Here is a 15,514-nt window from a genome sequence, read left to right on the forward strand (position 1 = left end):
GAGAGAGAGAGACTGGTGAGGAACAGAGAGAGAGAGACTGGTGAGGAACAGAGAGACTGGTGAGGAACAGAGAGACTGGTGAGGAACAGAGAGAGAGAGACTGGTGAGGAACAGAGAGAGAGACTGGTGAGGAACAGAGAGAGACTGGTGAGGAACAGAGAGAGAGACTGGTGAGAAACAGAGAGAGAGACTGGTGAGGAACAGAGAGAGAGAGACTGGTGAGGAACAGAGAGAGAGACTGGTGAGGAACAGAGAGACTGGTGAGGAACAGAGAGAGAGAGACTGGTGAGGAACAGAGAGACTGGTGAGGAACAGAGAGACTGGTGAGGAACAGAGAGAGAGAGACTGGTGAGGAACAGAGAGAGAGAGACTGGTGAGGAACAGAGAGAGAGACTGGTGAGGAACAGAGAGAGAGACTGGTGAGAAACAGAGAGAGAGAGACTGGTGAGGAACAGGGAGAGAGAGACTGGTGAGGAACAGAGAGACTGGTGAGGAACAGAGAGACTGGTGAGGAACAGAGAGACTGGTGAGGAACAGAGAGAGAGACTGGTGAGGAACAGAGACTGGTGAGGAACAGAGAGAGAGATGTGAGAGGAGGAGATGTTAAGGCTTGCGTTAGGAGAGAGGCAGTAGCTCAAGTCTAAGAGAGAGAGAGAGAGAGAGAGAGAGAGAGAGAGAAAGAAAGAAAAAGAGGGAGATTGATAAAGAGAGAAACTGACAGTGAATGTTATTGGGAGAGAGAGATGAAGAAGGCGGAGAAAGGAAGAAAGTGTATGCCCGCCCCTGTAACCATGACAACCCCTCCAGATGGGTTGATGTGTGTCCAGTGGGGGTAAGCTATCACTGGGAGGAGCCAGAACCCTGTCTCAGCACTGCAGACTGTCTCTAGCAGACAGGCAAACACACATCTCATCATCTATTCCACACACACACACACACACACACATCTCTTATCATAATCCCCTTAGAAGCCAGGCTGACAGACCCACGGCTGCCAGGAGCCTCTGTTAGCAGTGCTACCTATCTATGATAACATCACTGGGAAGATCAAACCGTTATATCAGGTAGGAAAGACCAGGAGCATGACTCAGCTACTAGGAGGTGTAATTGTCCTGTATGACTCAGCATGAACAGCTCTGCAGGTCGTCACTTCAAATCAGAGAGGTACAACACAAAGCAGGTTCAATGAGTTAGCCAGCTAAATATTCTGAAATATCTTTGTCGTTTTTTTTATAAAGATAAACTTGAAATGGGCGTGATCTAATTGAGCCAACAACCAAAAACACATATCTAAACTTAGCTTTCTTAACGAACAAGAAAAGAAACTGTTATTTCTGGTTGTTAATCAAAGTCAGCTGGCTAAGTCGTCCTACTTAGCAGTGTACCCCTAAGACACACTGCGTTGCTCTTCGAGGGGAGTACTGATCTAGGATCAGTTCTGCAGTTTAGATGGTAGTAAATACCATTATATGTACAGCCTTCCTATTTCCAGACACTGTGACTATGGGCCTGGAGCTTTCTTTCTCCCTACCCCAAATGTCATTCCCCTCAGTGCACGCCAACTTTGTTTTACTGCCTACACTGCAGTAAGCTATCGTGCTGGTGACAGCCAGACTACAATAAGGCGAAAGGCCTAAAGTGGCAGTACTGCCGTGCCATTCCATAAGCAATGACTCAGCCCGATTGGGCTCTGCGTTTTGCGCAACCCACAAATCACTCTCCCTGATAACGCGGATCCATCCCGGGGTTTAAAATAAACAGCAGGTGGGGGATTTTGAATACGCCCCGGGATGGAACCGAGAAAGATAATATTTAACACAAAGGTAGGTGTGACAAGCAATGCCAAGGCTCGAAAAGGGGACAAGCTGTGCACAGTTGAAAGACATACAGGCATGTAAACTCGGTGTAAAAAGTGTTCAACTACCTTGAAGGTAGAACATTGACTGGCATTCATTGATGCGCAAGAAGTCAGCTTGTGTTATGGGAATGAGGGAGGGATAAAAAAAGTACAAGGTTTTCTAATGTTTTGAAGGGGCTTAGCAGCTTGACGCTGTCCAAAGTGTTTACCAGGTCTTTAAGGTACAGTAGAGGCCTCAGGAAGCTAATAAGACGCTGTCACTAAGGCAGCATTAACTTGTTCCATTGGTACGAGAGACTCGAGAGGCGAGCGTTTTGGTCGGGGGCCCCGCCAACTGCAGGTGGAATTTCAGCACGGTGGGCAGGACAGGAAGTGGGCCGTGCCAGTGTCAACACACTCCTGCCCCACTCTCCGGGCCGACTGCAGGCAGGCACACACACTGCCTAATAAGTTCCATGTGCTAACCAGCTGTTAAACAAACAGGCTAACTCAAAAGACACAATGTGCCTATCAATGGCTCAGTGCTGTAGTGCCTTATGCTAATAACTTGCTAATAGCAAGCATGGCAACCTTAAAACATACTCTGATGCTACGTATGTAAACCATGCCAATGCATTTGGGTTAGCTTGTGACTTTGAAAAAAGGGAGCACTATTCCTTCTCTCCTGCTCTGGCCAGGGACTGGATACAGGGAACAGTAAAGCAGGTGGCTGATGGCCTAGTTCTGTCCCCGGGCTAGCTAAGCCACGTCAATACAGCAGCCCTGGGCTAGCTAAGCCACGTCAGTACAGCAGACCTGGACTAGCTAAGCCACGTCAGTACAGCAGCTCTGGGCTAGCTAAGCCACGCCAGTACAGCAGCCCCGGGCTAGCTAAGCCACGCCAGTACAGCAGCCCCAGGCTAGCTAAGCCACGCCAGAACAGCAGCCCTGGGCTAGCTAAGCCACGCCAGAACAGCAGCCCTGGGCTAGCTAAGCCACGCCAGTACAGCAGCCCCGGGCTAGCTAAGCCACACCAGTACAGCAGCCCCGGGCTAGCTAAGCCACGCCAGTACAGCAGCCCCGGGCTAGCTTAGCCACGCCAGTACAGCAGCCCCGGGCTAGCTTAGCCACGCCAGTACAGCTGCCCCGGGCTAGCTTAGCCACGCCAGTACAGCAGCCCCGGGCTAGCTAAGCCACGCCAGTACAGCAGCCCCGGGCTAGCTTAGCCACGCCAGTACAGCAGCCCCGGGCTAGCTTAGCCACGCCAGTACAGCAGCCCCGGGCTAGCTAAGCCACGCCAGTACAGCAGACCTGGACTAGCTAAGCCACGCCAGTACAAGGCTGCATTTGAAATGGTACCGTATTACCTATATAGTGCACTACTTTTGACTAGAGCCCTATGACCCCTGGTCAAAAACAGTGCACTATATAGGTAATAGGGTGTCGTTGTGGACGCACATGTGAAGAACCAGGACATTGTGGTCTGTTAGAGAGAGCAACTACTCTCTGTTCTGGTGGAGACAGAGAGGACACTGTGGTCTATTTCAGAATACAGTACCCCTTTTATACCCCACCATAGCACAGCTCTGAACATGACAGGTATGGGGGAGTGTTCCGGTGTGAGTTCACTGGTGTGTTGAGGAAGTACAGGTTAGTTGAAGAAGTTCTGTTAGTGCTGGGATGGAACCAAAGCATGCGTGCGTGCGTGCGTGCGTGTTAATGCGCACCCTGACCGGTCTATTGTTTCAGCCCCTCGGCCTTCAGCTGATGTGGAAAACAGTAAGCCGGTTTTTAATTTTCAAAAAGTCACAGAAGATGAGGTCTTATCTGCACTATCTGCTATAGATTCTAAGAAATCATTAGGCGCTGACAATCTGGATCCATATTTACTCAAGTGTGCGGCACCTATTATTGCTAGTGCAGTGACGCATATCTTTAATCAAACATCTGTCGTAGGAAAGTTTCTTAAATCTTGGAAAACAGCTTTTGTTTTACCACTCCTCAAGGGAAGTGATGGTAGTGAATTGGATAATTATCGGCCCATCTCTAAGCTCTCCTGTTTGGCTAAAATTCGAGAGTCATTGGTGAATAGGCAACTACAATCATTTTAACTGTTAACAATACTCTTTCTGGTAATCAATCTGGCTTCAGACCTAAACACAGTACTTTTACAGCCACTGTACATGTTGTAAATGATATTACTAATGCTCTAGATAATAGAAAGTACTGTGCCGCCTTGTTCATAGATTTAAAGCTTTTGACACTGTAGACCATGCAATACTTTTGGGTAAGCTGTCGTCAATAGGACTGGGATTGGATGCCTGTCGTTGGTTTCATGACTATCTAAAGGATAGAAGTCAGACTATTAGAGTCGACGGCATCCAGTCGGAGCCATTGGAGTTGGTTAAAGGGGTCCCACAAGGTTCGATACTTGGTCCATTACTGTTCACTCTCTACATAAACAATATCGGTGATGAGATAAGAAAGTGTCAAATTAATTTATATGCTGATGACACTGTCATGTACTCTATCGCTTCAACGGCTGACAAAGCATTATCACTATTGGAGACAGATTTTAAGATATTACAAGCGTCTTTTATACAACTGAAACTTGTTTTAAATGCAAAGAAAACACATTTTATGATTTTTAATAGGTTCAAAAAGTTGGTTGAAAATACACTTGCACTTACGAGCTTAGGTGGTTCTCGAATTAATCAGGTCTCTGCACATACATACTTAAGGATGTGGTTGGATGATAAACTGTCTTTTAAAATGCATATTGACAAACTTTGTAAATGGCTAAAAATCAAGCTAGGCTTCCTCTATAGAAACAGGACATGCTTGTCCTCTACAAATAGAAGCCAAATTGTGCAAGCTACTTTTGTCTGTTATAGATTATGGGGATATTATCTACATGCATGCTATGGCATCAACACTTAAATCGCTGGATGCTACTTATCATTGCGCACTTAGGTTTATTACGGGTGCTAGTTACAGAACTCACCACTGTGTTTTATATCAAAATGTTGGTTGGACTTCGCTGTCTATGAGATGAGAACAACATGCTCTCGTGTTTGTCTATAAAGCACTTCTGAATGAACTACCTTCTTATTTATCATCACTCATCAATATTAGAATTATAATTCCTAAAACCAGGTCTCAAGCATGGATTACACTTGAGGCCCATGCGATTTCCACAGAGTTGGGTATGGCTGCCTTTTCCTGTTACGCTCCTTGCCTATGGAATAGCCTGCAGACTAAACTTAAACTTGAGACTCCTGTCCCCCTTGCTCCATTTTAAATATTTATTGGAGGATTTTTATTTTTGTATTGCTTGTAACTGTTTTGGGTAATGCAAGTTATTGTGCTGTTAGGGGAATAATGTGTGATCGTTTTGCTTGTCTTGTGTAGTTTCTTAATCATTGTACCTAAACTGTATGTGTAACATGTATACGCAGGGCCCAGTGTGTGTGTGTGTGTGTGTGTGTGTGTGTGTGTGTGTGTGCAGGTGCAGGTGCAGGTGCAGGTGCAGGTGCAGGTGCATAGGTGTGTGTCTATACTCACTGCTGGCGATGTGCCGGCTGTCCCCGGCCTGTGGTAGTGTCTCATGAGCGTCGTGGTAGACCTGAGACACCCCTATCGTCCTGTCCATGTCCATCATGTCCAGCACCACCGAGCTCTCCTCCCTGTTCACCGTGATGTCACTGGCCCCTGTGATGGGGTTGGTGGGCGGGCCTCCCACTGACATCTCATAGTCTGGCGGAATGTCATCCCCACAGTCAAAGTTGGGCTGAAATCAATCAATCAAATATAAACAAAAAAAAACTTTCCAAAAATAAAATCTCTCCAGGACCAGGGTTGGGAATGAAAGAGAGATGGATAGATTTTGAAAGACAGAAACTCCTTACTGGTATTCCCAGCGCTTTGAGGATGTTCATTTTACACATGGGACAGGTCCGGTGGTCCAGAAGCCAGGGGTCCACACAGCTTTTATGGAAGATGTGCCTGAGGACCGAGTCACACACACGAACACGCACAGCCTTGATGATGTCATCCATAGTAACAGTCTCCTTGGTAACATACCATCACTCACCATGCTCTACTTATGCTCTCAGGTACAGAACAGAATCTTATTGTAGCATATTAATGACTACCAATCATTAGCAATAGACCTACTGCAACACATGACCTATAGGAGACAATGATAGTAATGGGTGTCATTGTGTCTGCTCTCTCTAGTTACACTGAAAAATGGGAGAGGCTGTCGTACCTGCACGGCAATATCCTAACAACATCATTCGCTTTATATCCCTCGATGCACACAGCACAGTTGTCAAAGTCAGACTCCATTTCCTAGAACACCAAACACACAGGAGACATTTGGTTGGTTGTCTAGTCTCGTTTTAATTTCCTGGAAGGTGAATAAAGCGGAGCGGATCAAAAGCCATGCAGCGTGTATAATTAATTAAAAACACACACACACACACACACACACACACACACACACACAAAATGAGTCAGTCATTATCAAATGCTGCGCTTAGCAGGAGCGTGGGGAAACGGTTCGCTTCGGTTTAAAACCCTACAATCAAGGTCATATCACTGCTACTTAAATAGGTGGTTTTGGAAACACTTTACTTGAAGAGGGTCTATACATAAGGCATTGATAACCCCTTCATGAAACCTTTACGAGTGGGGCAGTATCATTCATAACAACCTTCGTAACACATTTATCCAACATCATAGAAGAGGTTAGTAAAGCATGCAGCCAGGTCTACCTTGTCTCCTTTCCTGATGGTTCGTACTTGGAGCTTACTGATGGCCTTCTTGGCTGCGTCTCCGAGACGTCTCTGCTCATAGAAGATCAAAGAACAACAAAGAAGGTGGGGGAAAGATAAGCAACCCAACCTGGCAACCCAACCCCAAAAAGAATGTCTGGAATGTCCTATATATCCAATAACCACTGACAAGACAAGGAATGGACACGTTTCAAGGTTAGAGAAAGGGCCTGAGATCCACTGTCCCCATCTGAACTAAGGTGGACCATATTACTGGTTAATAGATCTGAAGGAAACGTTCTGAGAGGCTGTGTAACGTTTTAACACGGCAGGGTGAACAGTCGCTTAGTGATGTTGACATAGCAGTGTCGCTGAGCAGACAGTTAACCCCTTGTTGCAGACCAGAGCAGAAAACACAGGCAGAGTCAGGTCATTGAGTTGTGCAAGGTATGAAAAAAGGGAAAGAGAGAGACAAAGAGAGGGAGGGAGAGATAGAGAGCTAAATGCATGAGGGAGGGAGAGATTGAGTGGATGATAGTATTTATCTAAGAGACATTTAGAGAAAGGTAGGCTGCTAACCCTCGCTATCTAGGTCTACTCTCACTGTGGAAAAGAACTGCATCAGACCAGGCCACTGCCCACAGCTGCTCTCAATCAATCATCAAGGGAAGTCATTGTGACATCAACAGAGAACAGATTTGTGGTTTCAGGCCTGGCGAGTTCTTGGAGTGAATCACAATTCAACTCCAGCAGGTATGAAAAATCAAAAAATTGTCACCATGGTGCCCATTCCCCTTGACAACCCACATGGTTGTCTGTAACATTTGTGTCAACATCGGACAGTCTTAGAAAAAAGGTTTCCAAAAAGTTTATTCAGCTGTCCCCATAGGAAAACCCTTTGAAGAACAATTTTTGGTTCCATGTAGAACCCTCTTTAGAAAGGGTTCCACATGCAACCCAAAAGGGTTTTACCTGGAACCAAAATAATTCTCCCTGCAACCAAAAGGGTTCTTCAAAGGGTTCTCCTATGGGGACATCCGAAGAACCCTTTAAGGTTCTAGATAGCACCTTTTTTTCTAAGAGTGTGGGCCACGGTGTGTGCATTGACTACACGGTTCAACAGGACTACACGGTTGACGGTCCAACAGGTTTCCGCTAGCAAACCCAGCTGTCGCGCTATTTTTAGTTTTGGCCTTCATTTCTGGAAGAAAAAACCAAGGGAAGGTTTGGAGAAGACAAATCACCTCAGAGAAAAGCAACTGCTCCACATATAGATATAGAAAAAGTATGTTCATACTGTGGTCAAATTGCTAGTTTCCGCTGTCATTACAGAACCTGGTTGTGGCCGCGAGCGTTGGCGTATCTGAACCGCTGTATATAGTAGAAGACAACCTGTGTGTGATCAGAGACAACACACTGAAATACAGTAGGATGACTTTACCAACCATGTGTTTATGTTATAATCCCTTCAGATGGTTGGTTATAATGCTACACTCACTCTGTGCCTCACATTGACCCGCACCCCGTGTATATAGCCTCGTTATAGTTATTTGGGGGGTTATTTGGGGGGTTATTTGGGGGGGGGGGGGGGGGTGTACAAATGACTACATTCATGTGTCTGTACAGTGAACCGTACCTGATTGCGGTCGCGAGCGTTGGCGTATCTGAACCGCTGTATGTAGTAGAAGATGAGCCATGCCAGGGAGATGATCATCAGGACGATGAAGGAGATGGAGACGAACACCACCGACGTTCTGCTCACATACTTCTGAAGGTTCCTCGTTCCTATGGTGATGTGCACGGTCACCGTGACGTTGCGTTCTAGTAGAGCGGCGATCTCCCGACCCTTGGGTTCCGGAATCATGATCGCCACGACTTCCCCCGTACCTGTTGGAACAGGAATTTCCAGGTGAACAAAAAGAAGAGCAGTCGTTGGTAAAGTCAATCAAAATATCTATCCGGTTTATTCAAAGTTGCAAAAGGGAGACATTTCTAGAACAGAGCAGAGAAAATGTCTAAACGGGCCTCTTGGAGACGGGCACTGTACATTCTAAATCACAGCGCACCAAATGTTGTGTGAACACCAGGCTGGTAGGAAGTCAAGACAAACAGGCTGGGACTTTGTCAGCTGCTACAAAATGTATCCAACCAACTATTGTAAATATGTTGTAGTTCATTGGAAATAAACTTGATAAAGGATCTGTTGAGACAACCTACACATCCATATGTGACAATATTTTCTTTTGTATGGAACAGAGATCTGCAACATGTGGCTCTGGGACTGCATGTGGTGCTTTGATTGCTCCTTTTGGCTTCATTTGATCCCATTCATTTGTATGGGATTTGAAACCTCTCTGTGGAGGTATCAAACCCCTATTGTGTATCAGGGTTGAGCTAAACTATAAATAACCTGTATTCACAGAACACTGTCTGTAGAACACAGTGAGTAATTAGCATTAGGCTAGCCTACTGGGAGTTCATTCAGGCAGAGACAGGACGCAGAGCTAACAAAACAAACCCCTGACTCTCCATGTCTGGGTCAGAGCAATGTGGCCCTGTTCAGAAGTGAGAAAATGTTACAGATTTAGAACAAATCTGTATCTGTTGAAAAGAAATGATTTGTCTGTCACAGAGTAAGGAATCATATCAGCTCTATTCATTAGCTGACATTTCTATCAGCAACGTTTTGAACATTTCACGTCACTGGTGTCACAATACCAGACCGCTTTGATAACACAGTCCAATTGACAATTAGGTCAGGCCCAGCTGCCACTAAAAAGGTTTGATCGGTAACTCATTTGGGGTCAAACAAAGTACAACACCCCCAGACACTCTACAAGGGAACATAATTTCATAGCAAAGCCATTAGTTCACACCACCAGATAGTCAACAGAGTGGAAAATTGTAACCACCAAGGATATTTTAACACTTTCAGAACCGAGTTGAAGGTTGTTGAGTTGGATGTTATCAAGGTCATGGACAACAGAAGTGCCACTTTAACACGTTGTGTTTTAACACTTCAGTTAACTCCTTTCAGAGTTGAAACCAGCAAGTTCTAACAGGGCCTCCCACCAGACATTATTCTCATCCTCACCTCTCAGCTAGCCACTCTCCCTATGGCCTGTGACCTGACACTTCACACAATCCTCAACCGTCACCCCAAAAAGATACTATAGCTTCGATACACCCTTTCTTCACACAGAAAATTATAATTACAGTGATAAAATATCCTTCAAGTAGGCTAAGTCCTAAACTAACACACTACATAACACAATCGATTCCCCTGAAGATTTCAAAATGGCCGCCATTCACGTTCATAAGAAGCAGGCCAAAAAGCTTCATCCGAGTGCCTTAACTTGCAGTTACAGTATGTACTGCCTATCTGTCTATCGGACACGGACACACTTTAACCACTGACTGAAGCATTGGGAGGTGAGGTGAGAGTGATAGATAGGAAGTATAGCCTATCAGAGGTGTCTGAGTGGTTTAAAATCCCAGACAAGAGATTACACTCCATGGACACTCCATCTGCAGCCACACATTGAGGTGGGATGATGTCTGTGTCGTCAAGGGCCTAAGTGACTCAGTAGCCTTTGTAACTCGGTGACATTATTTCCTCTAGGACTCTGCGGCCTTGTTACCGTGGCGTCTGTGCGGAGCCACAGGAACACAGAAGCCCCAGGGTGCTTCACTTCTTCACTCCATCTATCAGTAATTTCTAAAGGAGAGGCTCGTTCACTCTGCCATCACCTCCGCCCGGGCAGCCCGCCAGCCACAGGGCATTGTGGGATACCCTCGGCACCCGGCGGAGGTCTGAGAGTGGCCAAGGCCATTATATCACCATACCCTGGGGATGGATAGAGAGAGAAAGAAAAAGAGAGAGAGCGAGAGGAAAGTTGGCACCTAGCAGGTGGCAACACCATATTATCACTGCAGAACAGACATAAACAGGTTGGAAAAAGCTGTGACTGAAGAAATAAAAGTAGCTGCAACACTTTTAGCCCAAGAAACACACAAAGCAAGCAGCAAGGCATTCAGAAATGGATGACTCAGTCAACCCGCTCATTAATGAATTCTGGATTAGAAAAGGAACAATGGACTTTACTCCAGAGACTGAAATATATTCACTAACAAATACGGATTTAAAACCGCCAAAAGCTTGGCACAGGACACAGTCGGCGCATCCATAAGGCTAGGAGCTAAGCTTCCCCTAAAGTAAATTGGCAAAATTATATAGCTAATTATCTTACTCCTGTCGATACAGAAACTCATAAAATAATTCAAAATAAGCTACTACGCTAGAAAGCATGATTTGGCCAGAGAGGATCATTAGCTTCTTTAAAAACATATAAGCTGTGGATCCTCGTAAAACTGACTACCCTACCGATCCTTGACTTTGGCGATGTCATTTACAAAATAGCCTCCAACACTCTACTCAGCAAAATGGATGCAGTCTATCACAGTGCCATCCGTTGGCTGGCCCTCGCTTCATATTCGTCGCCAAACCCACTGGCTCCAGGTCATCTATAAGTCTTTGCTAGGTAAAGCCCCGCCTTATCTCAGCTCACTGGTTACCATAGCAGCACCCACCCGTAGCACGCGCTCCAGCAGGTATATTTCACTGGTCACCCCCAAAGTCAATTCCTCTTTTGGCCGCTTTTCCTTCCACTTCTCTGCTGCCAATGACTGGAACGAATTGCAAAAATCACTGAAGCTGGAGACTCATATCTCCCTCACTAGCTTTAAGCACCAGCTGTCAGAGCAGCTCACAGATCACTGCACCTGAACATAGCCCATCTGTAAATAGCCCATTCAACTACCTCATCCCCATACTGTTATTTATTTTTTTTAATTGCTCCTTTGCACCCCAGTATCTCTACTTGCACATTCATCTTCTGCACATCTATCACTTCAGTGTTTAATTGCAATTATTTTGCCACTATGGCCTATTTATTGCCTTACCTCCCTTATCTTACCTCATTTGCACACACTGTTTATAGACTTTTCTATTTTGTTATTGACTGTACGTTTGTTTATTCCATGTGTAACTCTGTGTTGTTGTTTGTGTTGCACTGCTTTGCTTTATCTTGGCCAGGTCGCAGTTGTAAATGAGAACTTGTTCTCAACTGGCCTACCTGGTTAAATAAAGGTGAAATTAAAAAAAATGTAAAAACATTTTTTAAACCGCATTGCCTACAGTCAGAAGGCGCCGCAATTTGGGCAGCGCGCCTGGCAAATACCCACATAGATGATTGTTGAGTTGCGAATGTCAGTGAAAAGTAGAAGCCCAGCCAGGCATATCGCAATATTTCAAAATACAATTGAAGGAAAGTATCATTTGGAAAGCAAATGTCTATTGCTGTAAAGAAAGGACAATGAAAAGACTAATCTGTCTTTTAGTTATCAAAATTCTCAATTTAATTGAGTATACTATCTTATTAGCACCAGCTGAAAGTATGGGTCATATTCCCGGTGAGTGCGCATATTCACTCTTTCATGGTTGGGTTAGTGCTACTTGAAAGTTAGTTTTTGGACAATAATTTCCTCCTCCAGGTTAGATGAACGTCATAATTGTATGTGTCTACCCTTCTCATAGGACGATTAGATGGATCAGACAACATCGTTTTAATTGATCTGTTTGTCAGTGTCAGCAGAGTAGGCTACTCTGTCATTTTTGTCGTATTAAAAAAAGATCCTGCTAATGTCTCCAGTCATATAAAGTGTAGTAGAATTGCATGAAGTGTTCATAAAAGGCCAAGATGTTCCTGTGCAAAGAAAGAAGAAATGTATCTGTCTCAGCCTCCAGTATTTATGCTGCAGTAGTTTGTGTCGGGGGGCTAGGGCCAGTCTGTTATATCTGGAGTATTTCTCCTGTCTTATCCGGTGTCCTGTGTGAATTTAAGTATGCTCTCTCTAACTCTCTCTCCCTCTCTTTCTCTCTTTCTTGGAGGACCTGAGCCCTAGGACCATGCCTCAGGACTATCTGGCCTGATGACTCCTTGCTGTCCCCAGTCCACCTGGCCGTGCTGCTGCTCCAGTTTCAACTGTTCTGCCTGTGGCTATGGAATCCTGACCTGTTCAACGGACGTGCTACCTGTCCCAGACCTGCTGTTTTCAACTCTCTAGAGACAGCAGGAACGATAGAGATACTCAATGATCGGCTATGAAAAGCCAACTGACATTTACTCCTGAGGTGCTGACCTGTTGCACCCTCGACATCCACTGTGATTATTATTATTTGACCCTGCTGGTCACCTATGAACATTTGAACATCTTGGCCATGTTCTGTTATAATCTACACCCGGCACAGCCAGAAGAGGACTGGCCACCCCTCATAGCCTGTTTCCTCTCTAGGTTTCTTCCTAGGTTCTGGCCTTTCTAGGGAGTTTTTCCTAGCCACCGTGCTTCTACACCTGTATTGCTTGCTGTTTGGGGTTTTAGGCTGGGTTTCTGTACAGCACTTTGAGATATCAGCTGATGTAAGAAGCGCTTTATAAATACATTTGATTTGATATAGCCTACAGCCATGCATTCAATGATTAAGTTATATTATTAGCCTAAATTATGACTATCCAATCTACTCATCACATTAGGAATAGTAGGCTATTTTACATAAGTCTGCAAATATGATGATGCATGGGAATGCTTTATTATAAAGGTGCATTTTTCTGGTGAAAATTTGCTTCCCCAAACTTGAAACTCACACGCCGCCTATGGGATACGGCATGCACGGTATGCTAATTTCCCTTGGCAGAGTTGCATGACTCACATCTGTACGGGTCTAGCTAACAGTGAGAATACGTAAAAATACAGTGGGTGAAAGAGGGTGGTCAAAGGACAGAGGGAAGAGATGGAGGAGACAGAATACAACTCTTGTTTCTCTGTTCTCTCGGTCGGTCGCCATGGCGCCCAGTTTCATGACGTGGTCCTGGAAATAAACCCCGAGGTGTGTGTGTGTGTGTGACGCAGGGACTGATCCCTCATGGACACCACACATTTCATATGGGAAAGGCGCAATGCATTATTATGCTCATAAATCTCCATGTGTAACTAGTCGGTCGTAAGAGACATACAGCCACAGGTTTATGGAGAGAAAGGAGAGCAGATCAATAGATCATCTACATAATAAAAATAATAATCTTTACTAGCCCAACTCTTCGTGTGGGTCCAAAAGCTGCACTCTTGAAGCTTTTTCTCATAGGCGTATTGTCTTGAAATGGAAGTTAAAGGGCTACTGGCAAAGAGTGCTTTTTTTCGGCTTCAGATTGCCTAATTCTTTCCAAAAAACTAAAACGACTAGACTAAATCTAATAATACACAGCATTCTAATGAAATAAGCGCATCAGGAACGAAGAGCTCTGGAGCCAATGTCCTGGCATAGACGGGGCCTAAATCACATTGTGATGTAACAGTGCACAATGGGTAGTAGGCCGGAGGCTACTGTGTTATCCTGCATATAGGGTTTACACACAGCAAGGCACAATACATTAGGTCCAAGGACGTCACATATAGGCCTATATGCAAACAAGCGCACACACACACACACACACACACACAGTTGGCTGAATTAGCAACGAGCGTCGCAGCAGCACCATGGTGTGTTCATACATAACTGTTCAGGGTAGCCACTCCTAACGCAATCAGCGGCACAATCACCGGCAGAAAAGCAAGGCTGTGTGTGCACGGTAAACAGATCTCCCGGCTGCTAATACTATTACGTTAACACTGAGCCCTACACCCTGACAAACGCTACACAGCTTCAAAAAAACATCATGGGCTTGCTAACCTAACCAGATACCCCTCAACTGATACGCATAAAAAAACTGCCTGGACATGAGGGCACAATCCAACATGGATGCCAAAAGTTTAGTAGCAACACATGGCCTCAAGGAGTGGATTAACTTCTTCGCCTCTATGAGCCTTGAGAACAATATGACCATGGTTGCTTTTGCACACTGGCCCTGCTTCAGCTGTTAAGTATGAGATCTTAAGTAGGTAGCGCAGAGTAGACTCAAGGTTTTAGCCATCTTTACCATCTGGGTAGGATTTTGGATTACATAGACTGGTCCCTGATCTGTTTGTGCTGTCTTGCCAACTCCTACGGTCATAGTCACGTCAATAACCATAGGAGTTGGAAAGACACTACAAACAGATCTGGGACCAGGCTAGAAATTGCAACCCAGATGAAGGAGACAAGAATACAGACACAAAGATATTCCACAAAGGGCAAGATGTCATACACATTTTATCACCACTGTCTGCAAGTAGTTGGAAAATCCATTTCATTTAGAGAGAGAAAGAACAAGAAAACCGAAATAGCTGCTTCTAAAAATCAAAGCAGTGTGTATTATCAACCGATGGCCTGACAGAGGCTGAACTGGACCAAAATCTCTCCTCTTTGCAGACATCCTTTAGCAAGAATGGTGCATAATAAGCCAGGGTGGTGCATAATAAGCCAGGATGGTGCATAATAAGCCAGGATGGTGCATAATAAGGAAAGCCAGGTGGAATAGAGAGCGAGTGAGCAGTTGATTTTTAGAGGAAGGGCGCTAACCTGTTTAGTGCTGCTGAGGATTAGCTTTTGCTAGCAGCCTTGAGGGCAGCATAACCTGCTGTGTAGTGGATAATAGTATATGGTTAGCTGTAATTAAACAGCACAAATCCTTATTCAATATCAACGGTGTTAGTCTGGCCAGCGAAACTTTGCATAAAAATATCAAATAATTAATACATGTAGTCACCAAAATTTGCATAGCCAATATGGCCGACAAAACAACTGCCTAAAAAACCATGGTCACGAAAGAAAAACTGAAAGGGTCTGGCAGAGGGAGGGAGCCACGTCATACAGTAATCTAGTGATTCATTCCAGCTCTCAGAAAATGTCCTCCACATGCTCATT

General features: G+C 45.0%; 1 protein-coding gene across 1 annotated transcript in view; it reads right to left on the reverse strand.

Moving 5' to 3' along the window:
• The window catches only part of LOC115202253 (RING finger protein 150), a 28,008-nt gene that overhangs the window by 6,834 nt on the left and 5,660 nt on the right, over nt 1-15,514 (reverse strand). Inside the window, exons 2-6 of the mRNA XM_029766268.1 lie at nt 8,252-8,502; nt 6,616-6,687; nt 6,108-6,190; nt 5,746-5,842; nt 5,402-5,627 (exon numbers count right to left, since the gene is read on the reverse strand). Of these exons, the coding sequence (XP_029622128.1) occupies nt 5,402-5,627; nt 5,746-5,842; nt 6,108-6,190; nt 6,616-6,687; nt 8,252-8,502 (729 nt within the window). The remainder of the gene's footprint in view (nt 1-5,401; nt 5,628-5,745; nt 5,843-6,107; nt 6,191-6,615; nt 6,688-8,251; nt 8,503-15,514) is intronic.

This window comes from Salmo trutta, chromosome 11, assembly GCF_901001165.1.
Source record: "Salmo trutta chromosome 11, fSalTru1.1, whole genome shotgun sequence".
Taxonomy (NCBI): domain Eukaryota; kingdom Metazoa; phylum Chordata; class Actinopteri; order Salmoniformes; family Salmonidae; genus Salmo; species Salmo trutta.